A 26,235-nucleotide genomic window follows, 5' to 3' on the forward strand; every position below is an offset into this window, starting at 1 on the left:
CCCTTCCTCTTTCTTCCCCTGTAGCTCCCCTTGCACCCTCAAAATCTGTCCAGATGGTTGAGGGACCCCTAGGAGGAGATTTGGGGAGTTCAGGGGAAGGTGATAGGAAGGGGAAGTCCCATTGTGCAAGTAGAGCTCAGAGCATAATGTTGGATACAGGCCATTACTTTTACAGATAGGAAAAGTTTTTCCCACTGAGATATAAAACTTATGTAAGTAATGTAGTCTACTTATAATTGTTTTCATAAAGATTCTTCATATTATATGTCAATTTTATTTAAATGCTAAGTATCATCACTTTTTTCCTCCACTTACATTTAAATTTTTACTTTATCTGTTTTTCTGAGTTCTTGGTGACATTTGTCCCTAATAGTTCCATTTCCCCCCTTTGTTAATAACCTGCTAAGGGCCCATACTCTGTTCTGTTTCACTCAAGGAACACAGTGGCTTGATAGTGTTCCAACAGTTTTAATGTTAGTTAAACGTGTAAGTATTGACTTTTCTCCTAAAATTGTAATTTGTTTGTATTAAGGTCACCTATGAAGCTCACAAAGAGTACCTAGCAAAAATGTACGAGGAATATCAAAGACAAGAAGAGGAGAATATAAAGAAGGGGAAAAAGGGTAATGTTAGCACTATCTCAGGCCTTTCAGCTCAGACAACAGGAGCAAAAGGTGGAATAGAAATTCGTGAAATTGAAGATCTTTCACAAAGCCAAAGCCCAGAAAGTGAAACGGACTACCCTGTTGGTACAGATACTAGGGATTTACTTATTGCAACAAAAGTATCTGATGATGTGCTTGGAAGCGCAGATAGACCAGGGGGTGGTGTGCATGTAGAAGTTCACGATCTATTAGTTGATATAAAAGCAGAAAAGGTAGAAGCCACAGAAGTAAAGCTGGACGATATGGATTTATCACCAGAGACTTTGGTAACCAGAGAGAATGGTGCCCTTGTGGAAGTAGAATCCTTATTGGACAATGTATATAGTGCTGCAGTTGAAAAACTTCAGAACAATGTTCACGGAAGTGTAGGCATAATTAAGAAAAGTGAAGAGAAGGACAATGGTCCCTTGATAACACTCGCTGATGAGAAAGATGAACCTTCTAACAATACCTCATTTCTTTTTGATAAAATACCCAGCCAAGAGGAGAAATTGCTCCCCGAACTGTCCAGCAATCACATTACTATTGCAAATATGCAAGAGACTCAGATGCACCTTGGTGTGAATGATGACCTTGGACTCCTTGCTCACATGACTGGTAGTGCTGACATAGCATGTAGCTCGAGCATAATAGAAGATAAAGAATTCAAGATTCATACCTCTGTGGATGCAATGGGCACAATTTCTGAGAGAGACCTGGCTTCATCATCCAAAGGATTAGAATATGCAGAAATGGTTGCTACAACTCTTGAGACTGAGTCTTCTAGTGGTAAAACTGTACCAAATGTAGATGCAGGGAGTATTATATCAGATACGGAAAGATCTGATGATGGGAAAGAAGTGGGGAAGGAAATAAGAAAAATCCAAACCACCACTACAACCCAAGTAAGTTTTTTGGTACAATGACAATGTTACTATATTATTAAATTTATTAATAAAGTGTGTGTCTATATTTTAGGTATATCAATTATAAAAGAGAAGTAAATGCCTAGATAACCTCACTCAGCAGTTTCATGTAGATACGAATGGGTGTAGAGCATGAGATTGCTCATCTCCGTGTCTTGGGTTTGAGCCCTTCATTGGGCGAAAGCTTCCTGCCTTGCAGGGGGTTGGACTAAATGACCCTCATGGTTCTTTCTAACTCTACAATTCTAGGAAATAAAACGAGTCAAGGACAGAGGCTACAAGAATGAAATGAGATGGAAACATGCAGACCTCCATAGTGCAAATGCCATGGAGAGGAGCAAACCTTCTGGCATTGCAAATAGCAGTGAAACTACTGTAACACTCTGCCATGACTCCCAAGCAATCAACCAGAGTGTGCTTTCTCTTAAACGCTATATTCCCAGAATTTTACAACTGAAAAAGACTTTATTGGCTGTGTTTCACTCTCACTCTGTGGCATTTATTTAAAATAATAAATAAAGCTGTCGCCGTGTAGCATTGGAGAAACATTTTTATCTAGACATTACTCAGTACTGTTTCAGTAAGAAATAGACCAAGCATGCTTCCACAGAGAATAGCAAATTTTCTAACTGTGAAGGATCTAAGTCTAGATCAGAATAACAGTAAACAGTAGCCAGGAATAGACCATAAAGTGAGCACTGTGCAGATAATCGCATAAATTCATTCTGAATCCCTTTGGGAATTAGACTGAAAGGAAGGAGGAACGTGGGGGTTTAGGATAGTTACCCAGTCATAAAAAAGACACTATGCACAATTACAGAAGATGATGTTCTGGCATGTAAGGCAGGCTGGGTCAGTATTATGATCAATATACTGTAGATGTGGGGCTGAGGAAAACTAGTTTGCTGAAGACCTCTTGGTGATTTCATGATAGAAAGTCACATTGGGTCCACCTATTAAAAACAAAACATTGTAGTAGCTGGGTCTCTTAGGCACTACAATGCCTTTTTGCAGACTAGAGAATGGTACGCTGATTCTTCTCACCCTGCCTACTGATTCTCTAAATGACATCAGTTTTGACGATAGCCAGTCAGAAATTCAAGATATGCCACCTGGGCACAAATACATTGCACCATCGATTGCAATGGGATGCTGTTAGGAAGAGCAACACCACTCCTTTCAAACTGAAAATAGTTCAAGTGCACTCTCCACATGCAGTGCTTTTACCCATGACTCCCAGGATTTCCCCCCCTTCTGTTTGACAAGTGAGAACCTCACACATGGAGAATAAATAAGAGTCTCTTCATTGCAATTCTTTCTCCTATATGAGATTCAAGATGCTTTGAGACGGACTTGAATAAAACTTTACAGAATGGATGCATACGCCTCTGCTAAGGCAGCCTTTTGGAGGCAGGTGCTCCAGAATGTGCTTCTAGGGTTGCAGATAGCCATTATATACCCTTTCTGGGCCCAGCATTTGTATGTCCCACCTGAGAGCTTATTCACAGCTGTTGGGCTTACCTGTAAAAAGTATATTTCTTTGAGTAAAAAGGAGGTCTCAGGCCTCACTTCTCTCTTTGACTGCCTAGTCTAAGTGGCTCTGTTTCCAAGTTGCCTTCAGCATCCAAAGAAGTCCTGTTGGTGATATCTGTTGCTGGTGTGTGTTTTTTATCGTTCTTGTGTTGAGTGTGAGTGTTTGCAGCTTAGACAGTTGTGCTGGTTGGGAATAAAATGTTCTAAACACATTCTGGAGCACATGCCTCCTCAAGGCCACCTCAGCAAAGGCGTATGTGTCCGTCATGTAAAGTTTTGTTCAAATCCGACTGAGAGCAGATTTTCATTCAAAGAAAAATACCTTTCCCAGGTTAAGCCTGTGTTTCTTTTCAGTGCAAAGGTGTGTAGAAACCTTGACCCTGCCAGCTGTGTTATAGAGGATAAAAGGCTGCTCTTTTGTAATTGCCCTCTTTCATTTTTCCTTGATAGTCTTTCTTCCAGCAAATGTGGGGAGATTTTAGCCCTCCAGACGTTTTTGGACTTCAACTCCCAGCATCCCCAACATGGCTAATGGTCAGAGATGGTGGGAGTTGTAGGCTAGCCACATCGGTCCGGCCACAGATTCTACCCCTGAATTACATGTATATTGCAAGGAATAGTCAGTAGATCTTATTACAGTTTTATTACAGAGGTGTGTATGGCTTAGAGAGATTTGTATGGATATTTGCATGGCGTGGAGAAAGTGAATAAGGATTCCGCCCCCCACCATCTCTCATAGTAAGAGAACTTGGGGCCATCCAGTGAAGCTCAAAGTTGGAAGATTCAGGGCAGTCAAATGAAATTGCTTCTTCACGCAGCACATTGTTAAGCTACGGAGTTCACTCCGACTGGATGTAGTGATGGCTGCCAACTTAGATGACTTTAAAAGGGGAGTAAACAAATTCATGGAGGATACTACTACCAGCCACAATGGCTGTTTTCTACCTCCACTGCCCAAGAGAGCATTCCTCTGTATATCAGTTGCTGGCAGCTGCAATTTGAGGAGAATGCTATTGCACTCAGGTTTTGCGTATAGGCTTCCCATTGGCATCTGTTTGGTCACAGGATGCTGGACTAGAGAGGCATTTGGTCCGATCACGGCAGGCTCTTATATTCTTATGAGAAGTTAAAGGAGTTATACTAGGAGTAATATTGTGAGCAATGGTTTCCATTTATTTTGCACATCAAAATCATTTCTTCTTGTAGAAGAAACAACTGTCCTTACTTTTCATGAGAAGTTAATCCCATTTTAAAACAGTACTGAGGGGCTGGACTTTGGTTAATTATAAATAAATGTTCTTAAATGCAAACTAATTATTTTATTTGTTGCATTTAGACTGTTTACATGTAAAACTTCATATATCCTTATGCTGATCCAGTATCTTATTCAGTCACTTTGGAGGTCATGATCAGATCAGAAGTGTTTTCAGTAGTCTAGCACTGGAAAGTAATTCTGCTAATTAGTTTTTGCTGGCCGTTGAATATTTGCCTAGTAATTATCCTTGACACTTCATTTTCTTCCTTTCTTTACCAAGCAAACTGAATTATGACCTTGAGAATAAAACATTATACAGTGAAGGCTGATACATAATCCAGAAATCTACGTTAGCAATATTGAATCAATCAACATCAACAAAATAGCTATCTGAATACCTACAGAATGTGGTTCAAAACCACATAATTGGAACTATGCTTATTGACTATAAAACACTGATATGTCAAGGAATGAAAGTGATTCCTGTTTGTTAATGATCAAGCAAAATGCTGTGGCAGCTTTTTGGCCATCTCCCAAATTAGGTCTAATCCATCAAAAAACAATTTAAAGTATGTGGCTTCATGTGTTCTATTTTAATTGTTTTAATAGGGTATTGTTTGTTATAAAATAAAGACTTTAAAAATAGAAGTCATCTCATAGTAAATGGCACTCAGAGCTTTACAGAGTTCTGCCAATCCTGTGTTTATCTGCTTGCAGTTCAAGGAGTTATTTCAGAAACATAATGTTGACAACTATCTCTACAGCAGCACGATTCCTTGTCAGTGAATGAAACCTAGGCCGTTGCCTTGAGACCTGGAAACAACCCTAGATCACACAATAGATTTGTTTTACATGCAAGCTGTCTTGACCTTCTTTGCAGTACTACAACTTGCAACCACTCCTATTAAAAAAAAACATATTTGTGATTGCCCTGTTCACATTTGTCTACATCAATGCACACTTAGAGACAATTGGGACTGCTCATGAATAGAATAAAATTCAGTGTGTTGTAATCCCAAGTAAAATTCTACATTAGGAAAGAAACTATGTAGGGCGTAGGCTTGGTTTTCTCTTATGTCAGGTGTATGTCTTTCTATTCCTGCATTCAAGCAGCTATACTTTGTGTACCATTCTCTTTTATTTATTAAATTTCCAACCCACCCTTCATCCCAAAAAAGCTCAGCATGGCAGTCCCCAAAGTGGTAAGACAATAAAATAAAAATATACTTACAGTATCTAAAAACCGTGTAAAACAGTCACTAGTCAACACCAGCTGGAAACTACGTAGCAATGGCACCACCAACATGGTCTCCCCTGCTGATTGTAGGGCCCAAGATGGTGGTTATTAGGGAAGGTGCTTTTTTAAGTACTACCCAAGTCATATAAGACTTTGTATGCTACTACTAACAGTTTGAGTTGGGCACATCAGCTCATAGCTAGTGCAGCACTTTAAGGAGTGGTGACACATAGTCACATTCAGGCTACCCCACTTCCCAACCTAGTGGCCACATTCTGCACTACCAGCAGCCTCTGGGCCGTCCTCAAGGGTGACCTTGCATTACAGTAGACAAGGCAGTTGAACATTTGTATTGTTCAAGTAGTAAGTACCATTGTTTAAAAAGTGTAACATGCATCCACAAGAGGATGCAGTAGATTCAGAGTTCAGTAGATTCAGGGTAAACCCCCAAATTTGCAGAAGTATCAGATTTCTTTAGAAGTAACATTGCTGATCGGAGCCTATCAGGATGACTTTTTCAAATTATGGATGTCCCATTTTAAGGAAGCTGTCGACAAACTAGAGGGCAACAGGATAATGAGGGCATTGGAAACCAAGTTGCACAGAAGTGGTTGAAAGATGTTAAGCCGGATAATAGAAAATGAAGAGGACACATGATACATGTTTTCAAATATCTGAAGGGCTGTCATGTAGAAGATGGTGCAAAAATCTGCTAGGAGCACTTTAGCTACTAGATTCCTGCATTGAGCAGGGCTTGGAGTAGATGCCTTCCAACTCTAGCATTCTTTGATTCCAAAGCAGTGCTGTGGGGCTGGGTGGAATTCACATACATATTTTCCCAACACAGACAGGATGAAAATAGCTACTGGGTTGGATTTAGATCAAGAAAAAGATCATAGCAGGGAAGAGTCAAACACATTTTCTCTAGCACCACTAGAGGATCCTCCTGGCTGCTTTTAAACCAACCAACCAACCATCAACCAACCAAACAGCACATAATCAGCTTTTGAATAGCTTTCTAGCAAGCTCACATGATACAACCTGTGTGTTTTGTATCACTTCCTGCCAGGATAATCGTCTTCCACTTAAAGAGTGAGAAAACTTAACTAATGTTTTGTTTACTGCAAAATGTACTTATAATATTTAATAAAGTCAAACTTAGTGTTGATATTTACTTACTTACTTACTTAAAGCATTTTAATGCTGCTCTTCAACTAAAAAAGGCTCCTAGAGCAGCTTAGAAATTTCAGGGATAAGAAGGTCAGGCCTCACAAAATACAAAGAATGTGGCAGGAAGGAGGGAGGAAGCACACTGGCACGAGTTCTTAGAGACAAAATGCATGCTTTTACCTACAAAGGGCTACATAGGTGGTATTAGAACAGGACAAAGTTGTTTAATTAAGGATGGCTAGAGACTAATTTACACTGTTTTCATTGTTTTATTTAATTATGAAGAAATATCACATTAAATATGTGTGTTTTAGTTCCCATGTGTGACCAGTGCCAGAATTTTGCATTGGAGATTTTAAATATATTTACTGCTTATTTAGGCTGTGCAAGGTCGATCTATTACACAACAGGATAGAGACTTGCGTGTTGATTTGGGATTTCGGGGAATGCCCATGACAGAAGAACAGAGGCGACAGTTTAGTCCCGGTCCACGAACAACAATGTTTCGTATTCCAGAATTTAAATGGTCCCCAATGCACCAGAGGCTACTTACTGATTTGCTTTTTGCTTTAGAAACTGATGTGCATGTTTGGAGAAGGTAAGGGGCCTTTTTTGTATCATTTTTTGTATCATTATTTCACTAGTATAATAATAAAACTATCATTGCCTGTTAATTACACTAGGCAGTTAAGCTTACTGCTGTGGAAGCTGTTAATGTATTCCTTTACCTAGCTACTTGAATGAGTAGCATGCTTCCTGCTCTTCATAAAGTAAATTTTCTGTTTGACATTTACTACACACATTCAGCATGGTTAGTAATATAGCTTCAAGAATGTTGGGGCTCAAGGTGACATTCCTGGTTCTCCTGCTCCTGTGAGAAAGGTTGGCTGAGAGAAAGAGAGCGATTAGCCCAAGTGCATTTTAAGGTCAAGTGGAGATTTGAGCCATTGTCTCCCAGGTCTTAATCTACTTAATAGCCTTCCACCTTACTCCACATTCTTGAAAAGAAGATGTAGAAAATAACTAACTGGGATACAGAGGAGAGAAATACTCTTTTCCCTTAGGCCTTGAAGCATATTAGGTTTCTTGTTAATACTGTAGTCCTGTGTAGCAGCTTATAGAATAGCCAATTTAAGCTACATACACTCTTATATCGGGGTCAGGGAATAAGCTGCATGGAACTTTGTGGGGCTTCCATAAGCTGGAAAAAAGTTTGGTTCATTTTGTTTCCATTGGTAGGTGTGTCACTAATGTATCATATGTGTTGTCAGACAGGTTATTAAAAAGAAAGTTGGATGGTAGCATTTCAGAACTTATTTGCAAGGCTACCTTTTAAAAATAGTTTTCATTGTGATTTCTTGCTGTTAATAAACATTTATGTTGGTTTTGATCTTTGTGTTAGAAATCTATTCTAAAATTTCCCTAACACATTTTTCCTCAATTATTTTTTTGTAGCCATTCCACAAAGTCTGTCATGGATTTTGTCAATAGCAATGAGAATATTATTTTTGTACATAACACTATCCACCTCATTTCCCAAATGGTAGACAATATTATCATTGCTTGTGGAGGAATTCTACCATTGTTGTCTGCAGCAACATCCCCAACTGTAAGTACAATATTTCCATCTAGTGGGTATGTTGAAAATTGCATGCCAAGAACAATGTGTCAGATGCTTTGTTTTTGGAAGTTTCCCTTAAAAGAAGAAAATGTGCATTTGAAAAAAAGTTTAGAAAGTGAATTCTAATCAATCATGTTCTTAACCAATTTACATAGGTGATGCTGTATTAAAGGAATGATTTATTTCTGAAACAGTACAGTTTTCAAATGCTCTGGGAAAACTAATAGCCACAATTGCTAGAAAGTTATACCAATAGCTAAACCACTATTCACCTAGCTTATCCCATTTAGAATCACTATAGAATGATTTTCTAAAATATCTGAATGGAGGTACTAAACATTACAAGAGAAATATGTCTTTAATTTAGGAGCATATTGCATTCAGGAGAGACAAAGCATGTACACCCTGTTGTTGCAGGTGGTATATGTGGAATTCTCTTGCTGGATACAGTACAAACAAGCACAGTTCAAATTCCTTGACCACTGCTTCCTTGTGGCACTAACACTGTAAAATACCTTCTTTAGAATTATTGCTGGACTCTTACATCAGTTTTACAAAGATAGGCAAAGTTCCAAAGAGGCCTATTAGATGTGTACAATGGCTTGCACACATCCAGTGGTACTTCTCGTCTTCCCTTCATTTTACCCCCAAAACATCACAATATATTTTAAAGAGTGTCTGAAACTGCCTCATGTTTCAAGGATACTTTTGAGAGCAGGACAGAGAACTAAAAGGAGAGACTTCTAAAGGCCCCCTGCACACATGGAGCAAAGCACATAACTCTGGATCTCAGTTACAGCTTTACTTACATTATGCATAAAATGCTTACTTATTTAATAAAATGTACACACCACTGAATTGTTGTAAAGAGCTTAGAGAAACCTCTAAGCTCTTTACAACAATTATTAAATATAAATATGAATAAATAAGACAGGTCACCCGTCTAAAAGCAACACATTGCAATACAGGATTAAGTTTTGATCAGTGTTTTTTCTCTTGATCTTCCCCTAACTTCCCACTTAGCCCAGTGTTCAACATTGGGTCCCCAGATGTTGTTGGACTACAACTCCCATCAGCCCTGACAGATGACTAAGCTGGCCGTGTTTGATGGGTGCTGTAGTCCAGCAACATCTGAGCACCCAAGGTTGAAGAACAGGGAAGTGGGAATGGGGCTGTAGAGTTCTGGGGTTATAGAATGGGAGCTGGCGCTCACATTTTCTGTATTCCTACTTGAAAAATCCGCAGGAGTGGAATGAGGAGCAGGCTGGATTAGAACCTTTCTCCTTGATGCATATGATGATGATAATTAACCTGCAGGAAATTGCTTAAATGAATGAATATTAAAAAGAGAGAGAAAAGATACCTCACTTGCAGCCTGGGGTGATGTAGTCCACTCTTCCACAAGTCTTACTAGCCTCTTGGCATTTCATGTGCACGGGTATCACTTATGGATGCGCTCAGTTCTTGGAACACTTCATAAAAAGAATCTGGTGTTTCCAATAAAGTGCAGGTTCTTTTCTGGTCAGTAGAAGAGAGAAATCCTCTTGATCTTAAAGCTGCCCTGGCTCCCCACCCCCAGTAAGAATGCAAAGTTTGGTGTAAGATAGATTTCCTAGTTAAAAAACAATGAGACCACAACAGTCATGAATAGACTGTACAAATTGGCAAACAGGAGGAGTTTGTTTGAGGTCATACATGAAACATTTACAGCATAAATTACAGAACAAATACAGTGTATTGCCTTTAGGTTTTGATAGGAATGTGAGAATAGAACAGGTTTCTCTTTGGAAACAGCAACTAGATTCAAAGTGCTAGTTTGGGCACCCCCAGTGGGATCTGAGACTTTCGTTTGAACAGCATGTGTCTTTTACCTATTCCAAGCTGTAAGCTGCTTTTGAAAAACTTTTCTGAGTTTCAAAAGTGGTTTTCCAAATATAAGTCTAGAGCTCCATTTAGCACACAAAACTGCTATTTGGATCGGGGCTCTTGAAATTTAATTTAAAATGTAGAAATGTTCTAATATGCACACAGCCGCTATTTTGGTAATGCATGTTAGATAACCATGTTGCTTTCTCAGCCAAATGACTGACAAGGCACACTTCACAGTACTGCAGCTGATCTGTGAATACTCTTTGGAAAATGATTGATGGCATGGAGCCATTCAGCAGTTGCTTAGAACTATTTTGCAGCTGAGAATGGTGAATGTAAATATAAAACCGTAAAAAATACCAGCAGATCACAAGATCCTTGCATCTGGCAAATTTTTGGGTTTCAAAACGTCTTAGAGGCACCAAGCGCTTCATTTTACTTTGATGGAGGGGTTGCCTTTGAAGGTAGGGAGTGGGTGGTGCTGTGGTCTAAACTACTGAGCTTCTTTGGCTTACTTATCAGAACATTGGCGGTTCGAATCCCCATGACGGAGTGAGCTCCCATTGTTCTGTCCCAGCTGCTGCCAACCTAGCAGTTCGAAAGCACGCCAGTACAAGTAGATAAATAGGTACCGGTGCGGCGGGAAGGTACACGGCGTTTCTGTGTGCTCTGGCTTCCGTCACAGTGTTCTGTTGTGCCAGAAGCGGTTTAGTTATGCTGGCTACATGACCCAGAAGGCTGTCTGTGGACAAACACCAGCTTCCTCAGCCTGAAAGCAAGATGAATGCCACAACCCCATAGTTGCCTTTGACTGGACTTAACTGTCATGGGGTCTTTGTCTTTACCTTCGCCTTTACCTGTCTTTAAAGAATTAAAAGTTTACAAATAGCAAGCCAGGCTCCCCCCTCCCCCATTTTTGGTAATTCTGACTTCTAGCTTTTACTAAGAAAAACGTATTTATTCTTTGTATATTTATTGTTTTTCATCTATTTGTGTATATTGAACTGCATAGGTCAAATGAGTTTGTTTTCAAGAGGTTGCTTTTAAAAATTAAAACATTCAAATTGTAAAGTAAAATACATGATTTTAGAGTATTAGTTTCTATTTTGCATTGTATTTTTTAATTTGACTGTAACATTTCTTTTTCTTTTTGTTGTGATCTGTTGTCTGCTTTGTCTGTTGCATGTCCAGGGTTCTAAGGTTAGTATTACTGCTACAAGTTTCAGTTCATAGCTTTTACAATTTATTTTATTTCTTATGCATTTTTCAGTTATCCAGCCTTTGATAGAATGAAGTAAATAATATCTGCATTATGAAATTGTTCATAACACTGTAAATATATTGATCTTCAGTCGGAAATGCCATCTTCACAACATATCACAGGGCACCACATGCAATACTTTGATTCAGATGCATCAAAATGTGGGAGGACATACCATCCACTTTGTATTATTGTGCTTTCGCCTACATGATCTGTGCTTAGTGGGTGTGTAGTGGATCAAGGGACTTACCGGTAATAAACATGCTGTTGTTTCAGGAAAATACTCATTCAAGATTATTTTTACTGCAGGCCTAATTTTTATTGGATAAATATCAATGAAAAACCTAAACAAATTGACTGGTTATTTTTTAACTGTTATTTATGCTTGGATTGTTAGCACTTGCATAGTAAAAGATTTGTTTTGAGTATTTACATTGTTTTATGAAATAGGCAACGTTAGCATAGAGTAGACCTTAAAAGAGGGGAGGACAAAGTGTTATCTCCTCCCCAAATTATCTATTTTTGCAGGAAAGAGTTTGGAGGGTACAAAATTTTGTGCTGGGTAGAAGGAAGATATTATCATCACAAACATGGCCAGTCTAAAGCTCTGTATCCACAGTCCAGCTCAATTTGTGGATTTGGGATCATATAAATAAATAGAATTCATTTGCACAGGCCATATCTTTATATATTGTGGTGGTTGTTTAGTGTACCGTAGATTCCGGTGTATAAGATGACTTTTTAACCCCGGAAAAGAGGTTTAAAAGTCGGGGGTCGTCTTATACACCGGGTATGGGCGGCGGGCTCTGCGCCGGGAGAAAGCTGCCTGGCGTGGAACCTGCCCACTGCTTCTTCAGAAGCAGCAGCAGCCGGTGGCAGGCTCCGCTCTGTGCTGGGCGGCTTTCTCCCGGCGTGGAGCTGCCCAGCGTATTAGGCGACTGGGCTTATAAGACGAACCCCCAAATTGCAGCTGCCAACTTGGGGGGTCGTCTAATATGCCCAGTCGCCTAATAGGCCGGAATCTACGGTATTTATATTCCGGCTTTCTCCCAAGTTGGATCTCCCTTGTTGTTGGATTACAACATTTTAAAACAACTTTATAAAATACAAAGTACAGTCAAACCTCGGTTCTCGAACGGCTCCATTGCTGAACATTTCGGCTCTCGAATGCCAAAACCTGGAAGTAAGCGTTCTGGTTTTTGAATATTTTTCAGAACTCAAACAACTTCCGATGTGCGTTTCTCTTTTTCCCCCATTGAAATTGCTGACAGCCCTTTGATTTTCGGTTTTCGAACATTTCGGAAGTTGAAGGATCATCCGGAATGGATTACGTTCAAAAACTGAGGTTCCACTGCAATAAAAATAAGCTTGTTAAAAGCAACGGAGGCTGTGGGGCAAGCAGACGAAGAATAGAAACTTTGGCTGGGTGCTTGATCTGGCACCTGGATCAAGTTTATATCTTAAATATCATGAGGGACAAGATGGAGATCTGAGGGACGCCGCATGTCAGTGACTATGGGGTTGAACCCAGCATCACTTACTTTCTGAACTTGTCCCTCCAAGAGCGATCAGAGCCACTGTAAAGCAGTGGCCCGAGGTCTCATCTCACAGGCGGTGCAGAAGGATACCACAAATCCTAAGCCTTGCAGGACTACCACAAAATAGAAGAAACCCATAATTGGAGGGGGAAGCCTAAAACAATCTTTTCAGAGCTGAGAATGCCCAGTGAACATTAAATGTTGACTGATTGATAGGGGTGGAGAAGTGGAAATCTAAGGAGAAAGTGGCTACAAACCTGAACAGGCTCACCATTACAACATTTTGTTGCCCCACTGGTGCACTAACAAAAGTGCATCATGTTGGAAGTTTTGTAATGTAAGTGAACAATATCTGCATCCAGATGTGCATTTAGGATTCTCTGTATTTTACTGTCCCTTCTTTACAATAGAATGCTGTATGGCCTTCTTGTAAGACAATGCAGTCATCACAAGAACTGAAGTGTTTCCCCACCAATTTACACTAAATATAAAGCATTTGCTTTATTTTTCGCTCAGTAGTGGTGCCACATCGTTAATTATGATGGTTTGTGTTGTGCCACAACATTGTCATGTTCTCTTTGCGACCCCTGATTGGCTGGGATGCACTCATGCAGTTTAGGGGAGGGGTGAAAACAAGAGCTGTGAAAAGGAATGAAAAAGGTACAGTTAGGCAGGTGTTTGAAGGGATTTCACATTCCTAAATTTTAAAGAGAAAAATAATTCTAGTTTGCATGTGAAATCTGTTTGGTGAAATAATTACTTAACCAGACAATAAGGGGAGCACGTCCTAAAATCGTTGACTTCTTTCTCCTAACTTTTAATGAGAGCAAAATCATATTCCAACATATTTGTCAGATTCTCTGTGAAAATGGACCTTCCTATTGAGTTTACATTCTTAAAAACTAACTGTAATTTGTAATTGTGGAACACAATGAGTTTAAATATAAATCAGAGCAAATTTCTTTGGACTTGTTTATAATAGCCTTGGTGTTCTATAGTCCTCAACATATGACTGGGTATAATCTTCAGAATAACTGCTTTGGGTGTAGAGTGGCACTATTAATAATGTTTTTCAGGGATAGTTGCAATATAACAGTTGGCACTTATACCACTTTTGGAAGTGATCCTGTGATATTGTGGACATGGAAAAGGATGGATTTTCCAGTTACGGTCTTGTAAACAGGATTTAGTCGCAAGATTGCCCTTGGATTGCTAAATAATTTAATTGTAACTTTTGCGTATACATGCACTCATAGGAACAATCTGACAAGTCATTGCATGAAATAAATGTGTGTGTATGTGTGTGTGTGAGATTTATTTCATTGCATGAAATCAATGTGTTTGTGTGTGTGACTTTATGTGTGTGTGCGGGGATTGATTTCACCCCCAGAGGCGCACTCCGTTTTCTCTCGAGACAGACGGATGCCAACAACAACATATATTTAATTTTGTAGGGCTAACAAATAGGACACCCTGCAGTAAATCCCACTTAGTAAAAAATAATAATCACCCTAGTGTAAAATTCCAATATGTATTGGAATAGTTTTTATTTTTTTATCACTTGTTTGCTGCCGTGTGTTCATTTGGAAGGAAGGCATATAAATTTAATAAACAAATATTAGATTGTATAATCAGTTGTGACTTTACTCACCTCATGACAGTGTCTTGGCAATCATATTTGTTTCTCCTCGTACTCCAAGAATAAATTATATTATGCTTTATGTCCACTTTTCAAAGAATGCTTTCCCAAGTGTACCCCAAAGATAGAACAAGATTATATTTTGCGTGGGCTATGCATCTTCTCTTAATTCCCCAACGATGCAGGAAAGATATAGCAGCTCTACGAGTCCTCCTTGTCCTGTGCTTCTGTTTCTTAATATGGACAATTTACAGATAGACAAAATTGAGAACTCTTTCTGCATTGTCTCACACACTCATAGTGCTTTGGCTCATATGAGTAGCATTAGTTTACTTACCAGTATAGGAACTTTGTATTACCTAATATGGCATGCAAATGTGAATCCATCTCTTCTCATGCCCATTTCTATACTGTTTGTGTTCAGTTTAATCGGAGATTGTTTTGGTATATTTCATGCGTTCAAATGTGTGATAGATTTAGGAGTCTAATGTAATGATTTTCTTTTAAAGACTGAATTGGAGAACATTGAAGTAACTCAGGGTATGTCAGCAGAGACAGCAGTGACTTTCCTTAGCCGCCTGATGGCTATGGTTGATGTACTAGTATTTGCCAGCTCACTAAATTTTAGTGAAATTGAAGCTGAAAAAAACATGTCTTCTGGAGGCTTAATGCGACAGTGCCTAAGGCTTGGTAAGTTTGCATGGAACAGCTCAGTGCATTAAATAATTACTTACAGATCAACGAAATGAGGCTGCAGTAAAAAAGAAAAAAAAGAAAGAAAAAAGCCAAAGCTGACCTGCTTTTGATTCTTTGGGTTCCAAAAATCTAGAAGTCTGTGCATTTGAGAATATCTGCTTATTCTCTTCAACACCACCATTAATTTTTATTATGCCAATTAGCAAATTTTTTGAACATATGTTCATTTGCTCTGTAGAACTGTTCGTAGCTTCTACCTTTTAAAAATTTCTGTATTTTGTTGTGTTTGAAGAAAATTGCATCCAGCCCAGGTTAAGATAACAAGTATTTCTCTACGTAGCAGAACTGTTCAAACTATAGCAAGAGCGCTTTATGTTATTATACATAGTATTCTTAAAAGTTGTACATTTTCCACATATACTAAAAAAGCTAACATGATTGCTGCAAAAGGAAGATAATGTGTTACATGCTGTGAGACATAAAAAGTGGAACTTGTTAGTTTGAAGGAGCCTTGGTTATGGTGCATGACAAGCATACTTGCATGCTAATGGATTCCTCATTCTATTCCTCTGTTGATGACTATATTTAGCTCACCATTCTCCTTAAAATGTTTTATTTGGACTCCTTCCCATATACACAATCAAGATTAAAATTACAATCCTCTTCTGACTATCTCTTCTGTCAGTTTCATGCATGCATATATGAAACTGCCTAATATTGTTAGGTCATCAGTAACCCTAGGCAACGTTGTGTACTCTAGCTGTGGGCCTCTCCAAATCAGAGATGATTTCAAGCCCTGTAACTTCTCTCATTTTCACTAATAATTGCGGCAATTTCAGACCTTCTGCATGCATTGTATATGCTCCAGCACTAAACCGTGTCCTCTCATCTATAGCCAATCACTTGATGGTCTTCTATCATTTTACCTCTGTGCTTTCTGTCATCCATTCCTTATGCCTCAAATGGCATAGTTCTCTATTTGCCGGGCATCCTCCTTCTTCAGGATCGCCTTATCAGGACTACCCTAGCTTCACTTTGTATGCTGCTCCTCTTTCATCTGACCCTCCTCAATCAATTCAGATACTAGTCCTCAACCACTTTCCCATCTCCATCAATTACAAATTGCAAAAGCATAAGGAGGGTTCATTTAAATGTGTTCTCTACTATGCTGTGTGTATTGTTGCTGCTCATTTAGTGTTCAACAGTAGTATCTTATCTGAATAATATTAAATACACATGATTAAGAGATTAGTATATTTAACTCTGCCTCAGTTTTAGCATTAGTGCATAGAGATGCTGTTGTAAAATCCAGCGTTTATGTCATGAAAGGGTAACATATTATGGCAGATCTCAGGCACTAGGATACAATATTTTTTTCATTGTTGCTTTAAGAATTTCATTAAGATTGGTATTCCAATGCTATTTCTTAAACCTTTTTAGTTTGCTGTGTTGCTGTGCGAAACTGTTTGGAATGTCGACAGAGACAGAGAGAAAGGGTAAATAAATCTTCACTAATCAGCAGTAAAACTCAGGAGACTCTTCAGGGTATAAGTGCAACTACTACCGCTAAGGTAAACTATTAAAATAATATATACCATTGCATAAAATGAATGAATTGGAAATAATTACGATGTGTCATATAATATTTTAAATTGGTTATGATGATTTGTCACTTTGGTAAAACAGAAGTTACTCCCTTCTATAAATCCAGAGGGGGCAGTCTTTACAACAGAAAAGCACTTCTTCCTGGTCAGGAGACAAGAACAGTCTTCTGATTTTCCCAGGGGAAAGTTCTGCTTAGCCTTATTACCATGGCTGTTCTGAACTATTATATGGGCCTAGTTTTTTTCCCTTGGAGTCTGTAAGCAGGGTATTAGTGGAGATGATAAAGTGGTAGAGAAAGTTAAAGATCATATATGAAGTTTTCTTTTTAAGTTAAAATCTTCACTGTTCTTTGTAGTCTCTACTTGTATTGGTGAGAAATTTGTGTTTGTTTAAGCAGATTTCATTTGAGTAACCTTATACAAAGCAGGTGAATCACTTATATAGTGGAGCTTTGAGAAGTGTACCTGGAATGTAAGTGAGACACTTTAAAGGTTTTTTGACATTAAAGGTCCCTTTCTGTGTTTTAGAGAACTTCATAAAGCTTACAATACCATATTTTATCTATGAAACAAGATGATACATACAAAGACATACACACACATAGGAACTGCTGAGTATTTTGAGCTTGAACCTTTCTGAAACTATATAACTATTGTGTGTTTAGACTCCACTGGAAAATGTTCCTGGTAACCTATCGCCTATTAAAGATCCCGATAGACTTCTTCAGGATGTAGATATTAATCGTCTGCGAGCAGTTGTATTTCGTGATGTGGTGAGTACTATCATTGGCAGCTTTTCTTAAAGGATTTCTTGCCTGTGTAATGTCCATGGAAGAAAAACAAGGGTATTTGTAAATCTATGCTATGCATCCTTTTTTCTTAAAATAGTAATTATGCATGTATATGTGGAACATCTTTCTTTAATAAATTATTTTTATACTGGAAGCTGTTATCTAATCCCCTAAGTAAAGATGACTTCATCCACTTTTTGAAATTTAACATCCTTGGTGACTTGATCAGATTTAGCAAGATCAAGAACCTTGCATGGACAGGTTATTTTTGGAATTGTAAGAGACTCTTTTATCTTAAAAAAATACTTTATTCACTAAAAGGTATTCCCTTGAATTGTTAAACTATACCATGGAGCTGATTTAAAGTTTAAAACTTAAGCTGAGCTAAAAGTTGTACCTTGAAAATTTGGGGCTTAAAATTACATATTGAGGATGGGGAAAGGTTCAGGGGAAAATAGTTGGGAAAGGGGTTTTTTTGCAGGCAGGGGCTCACTGCTTTGAAGCAGTTCCACTCTCTCTTTAATTTGCTGCGCCAAGCACTGGCAGAGCTCCTCTTGGTGGCCACCATGACGTAGTTGTTCTGAGGGGATATTGTTGAAGGAAAAAAAGGGTGGCAAGCAGCTTCGAGATGGGCTCAGCTGCCACTTGCCTAAACCCTCACTGGTAACTGATAAGCCAATGAATTGCCCACTCCCGGTTTCCAAAACAGCTCTTCCAAATTCGCAGCTTGTGAATTGGGGTCATTTTTAATCAGGCCTAAAACAAAACCTCCATTAGAAACTACTGTAGAAACCACATTTATGTATACACGCTTCCTGCTGAGATGTGTATGTCTCTTTATTTCTTTATTATGAATGCCTGTTGGTATATATCTTTATATCTCTGTATATCCAGTCACAAATTCCCAGTGAGATGAAAATGTGAAATCGTCCTTAGGCAATTATAGTTCTTTGTAGGGGCAACAGCTCAAGGGGGTTGAGCACTTTTGCCCCCCTATTTTTTTTGAGATAGGGTCACCCCCCATGTCCCCCAAAATCGGGGTGGTGTAGAGTGAGTGTGGAACCAAGTGCGGCACTGCTTCAATGGACTCCTCCTCCTCCTCCTCCTCCTCCTCCTGCCATGGAGGGGAAGGAGAGTTGAAGCAGCCTCATGGCAGTGGCAGGAGACATAAGAGCCGCCGGCCACTGAAGTCACATTGCCACTGAATTCAGTTCTGCCCCTGGCTCCTCCCAACTTCCTGACATTGTGTCAGACCCCCAATTTCCCTTGCAAGCTAGTGCCTCTGGTCTTTGGCAGTACAGTTTTCAGTCTAGAAACATTTGTTAAGTGTGACAGGACAAGTTGAGTATTTTAATTGTATTCTATGATTTTTCTGCAGGATGATAGCAAGCAGGCTCAGTTTTTAGCTTTGGCTGTTGTTTACTTCATTTCTGTGTTGATGGTCTCCAAGTATCGGGACATACTCGAACCTCAACGAGAAACTGCAAGGTCTGGAATCCAGGCAGGTAGAAATATCAGGCAGGAAATAAATTCACCAACAAGTACAGGTACCACTGTTTTTCTGTTTATGTTGCATAATTTTTTAGACAATGGATACTTGACTATAGAAAAAAAAAGTTCAAATGATACCTATTAACCTTATTCAGTTTCTGACTGATCTTGTTTTCTTTAAGTTGCTTTGAGAATATTTCTGCTTTCTTGGTCTGGTTTGTCATTCCTAGCATTGGTTGGCCATTGTCTTGGACTATAGGAGACAGGCTGTCAAAAATTCTGTTATCTTCCGATATCGTACCTCTCTGTAGTATACATTTAATCAATTGCTCCTCTGCAATGGAGCTAGAGACAAATGTTTTTTAAAAATGTTAATTTAATTTATATTTAACTTGTCAAGTGGTTTTAATTAAGCTCACAAGTGATGTGATTTTTCTCAGTTCCCTCCACACTTTGTGCCACATTAGTCGCTGGGTATTTTTGCATAAAAGGCACCATAGCTAAGCAGTGCAGAAGATCAGTTCCTGGCTCACCACTCAAAAAAAGAAAAAAAGGATAGTGTGGGAATTGCCCCTGCCTAAAACCAGGAGAGTTTCTGCCTGTTCGGCTTGACAATACTGGACTGGGTGGACAGATAATCCCACCTGATATAAGGCATTTTATGTGCACTGATGATTAATGTGAGACTTACCCATCCCTTTTTACCAGTGATGGAAAACTGGAGTGCATCAGTGCATTTATGTTGAATGGATTTTGAAAGGAAGGCCAACATTTGATGGCAATGGTGTCCAACTTTGCATAGCAAAGTCCTTAGTTTTAATTCAGTACGAGCTCAAAAAAGCTTTTAAAGAAGTTAAGTGTCTTCATGGTCCTCTGTCTTTCTTTGGTAGTCTGTGCCCTATAAAATGAGATTGGGTCAAACTATCCTAGGAGTGACTTTCAGTTTTTTGGAGGAGAAACAGTGTGTATGTATCTATATCTACATAGCTATCTACAGTTTCTACCATCTATCTATCATCTATCTATCATCTATTAACTACATATAAGGTTTACTTTAACTTTGTTTACTTTTATGCATTCATTTTTTCAGTTTTGCATAACTTCAAAAGAGAATCCTCTTCAGAGTGCAAGTCTTGTAAAATATTCAATATACTGAAAACAGCTTCTATATGTCATAAAATGGTTTTTTAAATTAATCTTTTTAAAGTAAGGTCAATACAGGTGCATACTTAGTTTCTCTGTGGTCTAAAATGCTTCTTAAAAGTTATTTATTGCTTCGGCCACTCCGGGGAATCCTGCTTTTTATGATTGAGTAGACAAGCCTAAGAAATCTTATATCTAATAGTTAGCTTTTATTCCTGTTTAGTTCCTTAGGTATTTACAGTTCCTCATTTTAACACTTTTTTTTTTGCACGGACAAAATTAGTAATTAACATGGTTATCAATTTGCCAAGTTAAACTAGTGCTTCAGCTGGATTTTTATCAGTTGAAGAAGCTGTCAGGAGTTTTCATTTATCAGTTGAAGAAGCTGTCATTGAGATTGTTTCTGCATCGCATACCATATTAATCTGAGAACCATAGGCCATATTCAGTTACTCAGTTCCATAAGCAGAATCCAGAGCTAGACCTTCCACTAGTTCAGCAGAGCCTTCTTCCCTTTCCTACTCCCCGCATGCCCTCTGTGCCTCCCCAAATTTGCTTTGCAGTGTTGGGAGAACCCCTAGCAGAACGCACAGGGAAATTGTTCCATAGGGCAAGCAGAAATGTTTGTGCTGATGGAGTGATCTCCTTAGCTCTACATTGAATCCCACCCCATGTTTTTTAAGTTCCACTGCATTGGTTCATGGTTGTGCCATATGTATCCATATGCTTTCTTCTTCCAAATGAAAGTTGTTTAGAACTCAGTATTACACACATGCATGCACACACGCACACACACACATGTAAACCTGTTCCTATATATTTATTTTCAGGTGTAGTTTTTGGCTTACTAATCTTTGATACTGTTTACATCATGAAGACCTTGCACCTTACAGTAAAATTAGTAAAATATTCATATAAAACCAAATTTGATGCTGTTACCTTTATTCAAAGCAAACCCATGTTATTAACTGTTATAGGTTAGTTTACTGGGTACTCTAAAATATTCCTGCATTAAAGCATTTTGCTATAAACATGTTCTTAAGTGTACAACCTAATTTTTAGTGTTCTTCCCTGTTTCTAGAAATATTCTAATAGTTCGAGTAAATTTGTGATTAAAACTACACAAATTTATTTCTTAATAAAAGATGGGGGGCATGGTTCATTTGTGATAGATGACACACACATGTTGTAAGAGGCACCATTCTAGAAAATATATTCCCTTGTGTGGGGAAGAAGAAAGAATGTCTAAAAGGGTGCCATGCCACCTACAGTATTTGTTTTTGAAACTTGTATTTTGAAAAATCCAAACACTTTAATTTATTATGATATTTTAATTGATGGATCTGACCAATGAATCAACTAAATAATGTAGCCATGCTGATTTTGTGTTTATATTTTGTGTGTTTCCCCATTTGTGTATTATGCCATGATGCTGGAGTAGGAAACTGCTGGTTTCACTATTCCGGCCATGCCTGTTTTGTCTATGTATACCTGTCTTTACTATAAATGTTGTTTTTATGATGCGTTATTTAAAGGTATGTTCTTTTCCTATCTCTTGATTTCTCTCTGAGAAACACATCGTTAGTGCCATGTTTGCATGTTTCAGTGAGATAGGACTTGTGTCATGGATCCACAGTGGACCAAGCCACAGGCGATAAGCAGCTGGCTCACAATTGACTCCATGATTTTCTCCACAGTTGTGGTCATACCATCTATCCCACACCCAAGTTTGAACCATGGATTCCTTGCCAAGTTAATTCCTGAGCAGAGCTTTACCCACTCATTTTACAAAGGTAATATTAACACAACCTCCTAACTTGTTTGGGTGTACTTGTTTCATTTCATGTAATTCAAAATCTAACTATAACATAGCTGTTTGGTAAATAAGAATACGCTTTGGGTTACACACAGATAAAATTTCCTGCAAGGATACAATGAAAATCCTCTGCCCAGCTATGTCTAGATTTTGAGGTACCTTGTTAATGGAGGGAGTTGCTGTAGATTATAAAAGTATAATTCTGCACAATGATATATACAAGGCACAAGGTATTTTCATTAAATTCCTTTTCTTCTTATTTAGCAATATGTTTTAAACCTTTGAAAAATAATACTAAAAAAGATAAGGAAGATATCTAACACCATATTCTTGAAGTAGTATTGTAACGGGAATTGGGGGTTGCTCGTGCGTAAGGGGGCTGCTGCTCTAGGCAACGTTGTCTGGCTAAACCTTTCCCTGGCTGGACAGCCCTTTCTCCGTGGCTGTGTCAGTCACTGGCAGAATCCGTCAGTGGGCGTTTCCTGAACTTCTTCCAACATAAAAGCTCTTTGACGCCAAGTCTCCGCCTAGCCTCCCTGCGCGGAAGTCTTCTGCGCAGAGTGGGCGTGGCCAGCGGAGGTCCTGGGCTCTCCCCGCTGGTCTCTGTGGAAGTGTCTTGGAGCCATCTCTCCAAAGTCCTTCCCTGCTCCCCTTTCTTCCTGGTGTCACGCCGATTTCCTTCCCCAAAGGAAGTGTTCTCTCTCTCCCTGCTGGTCCCTTCTCCTGCATCGTGGGGGAGCCTTACCTCCACTCTTGGCTCCGATGGCAGTTCCCTGACAAGTATGTTTTAATATTGTTTAGCTGTGCATTTATTTCAGTCTTTAATATAGACATTTTTATTTTGGATTATAGCATCCAGTTGTTTTAATCCCAGTGAGGAGGACTATGCGACCAGAAATAGCAGTAAGAGCTAAACTTCTGATATCACCAGGGGGAGCAGTCACACACACACACACACACACACACACACACAAACAAATGCACAACCATCTTGCTCTCTTACAGCAGGAAAGGACATTATTCACAGCTTTCTTCTTCTGTATATCACAGTATATTTAGCTTCCACCACCTGATCAGGCAGCATGGTGCAGCTATGTAACAGCACAGTTCTCCCCTTTGAACATTTACAATGCTTAGTGCATTTTAGGTATTATTATTATTATTATTATTATTATTATTATTATTATTATTATATATCACCCTTCATCCAAAGATCACGGGGCGGTTCACAACAAAAAAATGAGAACACAAAATAATGCTAAAACAAAAACAGACCTTAAGCTCTGCATTATACCAGGGAGCCAAGCGGACTCCAGGAAGTGGGAGAGGGCACCCAGGGGCAATTGTTTCAACAGCCTGAGCCATTCTGATATTCCAGAGTTTGGCCAGGGCTTTGACAGGAGAACCAGTTCTGTCAGCCGGAAAGTCCCCCAGAGCTGTCTGGAAACTCACTGGATCCATTAGCCTCTGAGGGTGGAGCATTTTAATAGGTTCCCTGCTGCTGCAGAGGGGGGAAAGGTGCTGAAAGCCTAAATCTCAACAGGAAGTGATCTGATCATGACAAGAGAAAAGGCCTGCAAGACAGAGAGCAGGTACTCCAAGACTCACAGCAAAGATGGTTTACTTTTTTAATTTAAGAGACTCTCTGCAGTCAACTGAAAAGCCCCAGTTTAAACCTTTCAAGAAGCTAAACTCAAAAAATAAACAGCGAGAAAGAGATGACAAATTAATACAAATTATTACTCCTGCAAAGGCTTATATTGACTCTGTATCTGACATGATAACAGAAAAGGTCAAAGACTAAGATGAGATGAAGTTGACCCACAAGCTAGGAAGCAGTAGCAGCTCTCTGCACCTATGCAAGAGATAGAAATACTCATTCATTAGAGGGAAATCAGGCTGCAATACATAACTAGTAGCAAGGGGCAAAGGAAAGGGAGAGGTGTTTGGGTAAGAACTTTTGTGTGATAGAGTCTTCTAGACAGAAGCTTTACTGACAAAGGTGTTTAGCATGGGAATGCTTCAACACAATTAGTTGTTGTGTAGACTGCCAGTAGCTCTGATCAGTCTGTTTAAGAGATCCTTCAACCCAGTCTCACTTAAAATCAGAGAGGATATTGTTCAAGGGAAAGTATTCCTGTCTTCAAGGTTCAGCATTCTATCTAGAAGGTTCTGGAGGTCCTGCAAGTAGACCAAGTCCTGTCACAGGAAGTACTGTTTTTAAAAATTGGATACCATTTCAGGAACTTCTAGAAACTTGTGTTTTTATTTTAAAAAGAATTGGCCAGTAGGTTACATTTCAGGTCATTAATTCAGTTTGGTAGACAAGCTTATGGATAGTCTACAATTATTAAGATGATAGTGTTTCAATTAGATCCCAACAGGCAAATATTGCCATAGATATGTGAGGCACTCTAGATTGTGAGCATGCTACTCTGATAGCTATGTGAAATTGCAGTGCCTGAGAAATGGTGTAGTTCAGTGCTGAATCAGATATTTTACATGCAGAAGGACGTAGCTTCAATCCCTTAATCCCTTTATCCTTTCAGATAAAAGGGGCTCAGGTAGCTGGGAAAGACGTAAGTCAGAGACATTAGAGAGTGGTTGATGGACAGAATACGAAGATGTTGGCAGACCAGTAGTTTGATCTGCTGTAAATCAGGTCTTTATTTTAATAAATTTGTTTCCCTTCCCTATAATCACTTTTGGATATTGACAAATAAGGTTTTCCAGCAAAAAGTCAACAAGTGGGGGGGTGAAGTACCCTAATCTGGTGGGATCACAAAACATTTGCAAATCACCATCTTGTATATGATTTAGAGACCTAGATAGAAAGTGTTTTTCTTTTTCCATAGCAGTGTGTGTGCAGAAAATTTCATGTGTGTAGTTAGGAAAAAAAGATAGTGAAAAATAACTGTTCCAAGAGGCCATCCAATAGAATATCTGCTGGTCTTTCAAATATTTGGGGCTGTAAGCACTGAAGTGAGCACCTTGAATTGGGTTCAGAAACATGCATGCAACTGTTTTAGGAGTTATATATGAGTTCTAAAGGCAACTCCAGCCAGTTGCCTTTGAACCAGTTTCTGAGTCATTTTCAAGAATAGCCCCACATAGAGCACATTGCAATAATCCAATGTGGAAGTTAACAGAGCATGGAGTACTGTGGCCAAATCATCTCTGCCCAAAGGGTGGCGTACCTGACAATAGTCTGAAGTGCCTCTGTGATGTTTTCCTCCTGCCTCTGCAGGTAAGAATGACCCCACTAAATGAAAACTTCAGAAGTGAAGGTATGATCATTCTGACCAAGAAGACCATAGCAGTTGTTGGAAATTAACTATATTTAGTTAAACAGCCACGACACTGGAGATGCTTTCTCTGTTCCTGAATACACTTCAATAATTATTGAAGAAAGAAAAAAAAGGACTTGTAAAAAGCTCTGTACAGCACTTCCCAAGCTTGTCACAATCTCCTGGTTGTTGAGTGTTTCAAAAACACTGCACAAAGGACTTTGCAATCACTATTAGTCGGCAAAGCACTGCCCCATATGTAATGTGAAATGTAGACCAAGTGAGTGTGACTTTCCTGAAACAGGTCTATGGGCCAAATGGAGGTCCAGATTTTCCCTTGGACCAGAGGTTAAATAACAATCTGATGGATTCACCTACCTTCCTAGGATACAAAATAAGAAGATTAACAGAAGGAATGTTTCCAAATTGAAGCCATCTATTTACAATATTCCAAGTATGGTTAAGAGATTATTTGGAGACCAGGGTTGCAGTACTTCATCCATATGAAACAATAAAGTTTTGGATCTAAATTAGCTAATGCAGTGTTTCACAAAGTTGGGTGCCCCCATTATTAAAAATTGTGGGACTTGGTAGACCACTTAAGTTTTTGCTTTGCTTTGTTCTCTGTTGTATAACAAATACTTGGTTCACTTTTGGATTAGATATGAAGAAAAATACAATAACGTGCCTGCATCCTCATCAAAACCAGTGCCA

The 26,235-nt window shown here is 38.9% G+C and overlaps 1 protein-coding gene across 6 annotated transcripts in view; it reads left to right on the forward strand.

Annotated features, from left to right (window-relative positions):
• Positions 1-26,235, forward strand: part of NBEA (neurobeachin) — a 359,299-nt gene that overhangs the window by 71,291 nt on the left and 261,773 nt on the right. For 3 of the 6 annotated variants that reach the window (XM_053386038.1, XM_053386039.1, XM_053386040.1), the window contains exons 22-30: positions 533-1,549; positions 7,146-7,363; positions 8,221-8,374; positions 11,447-11,455; positions 15,203-15,383; positions 16,830-16,960; positions 17,659-17,766; positions 19,163-19,331; positions 22,116-22,211. In XM_053386038.1, the coding sequence (XP_053242013.1) occupies positions 533-1,549; positions 7,146-7,363; positions 8,221-8,374; positions 11,447-11,455; positions 15,203-15,383; positions 16,830-16,960; positions 17,659-17,766; positions 19,163-19,331; positions 22,116-22,211 (2,083 nt within the window). Of the gene's footprint in view, positions 1-532; positions 1,550-7,145; positions 7,364-8,220; positions 8,375-11,446; positions 11,456-15,179; positions 15,384-16,829; positions 16,961-17,658; positions 17,767-19,162; positions 19,332-22,115; positions 22,212-26,235 lie in introns of those variants that run through there. The other 3 variants (XM_053386041.1, XM_053386037.1, XM_053386036.1) reach the window with 3 other exon arrangements.

The sequence above is a fragment of the Podarcis raffonei genome, chromosome 4, assembly GCF_027172205.1.
Source record: "Podarcis raffonei isolate rPodRaf1 chromosome 4, rPodRaf1.pri, whole genome shotgun sequence".
Classification (NCBI taxonomy): Eukaryota; Metazoa; Chordata; class Lepidosauria; order Squamata; family Lacertidae; genus Podarcis; species Podarcis raffonei.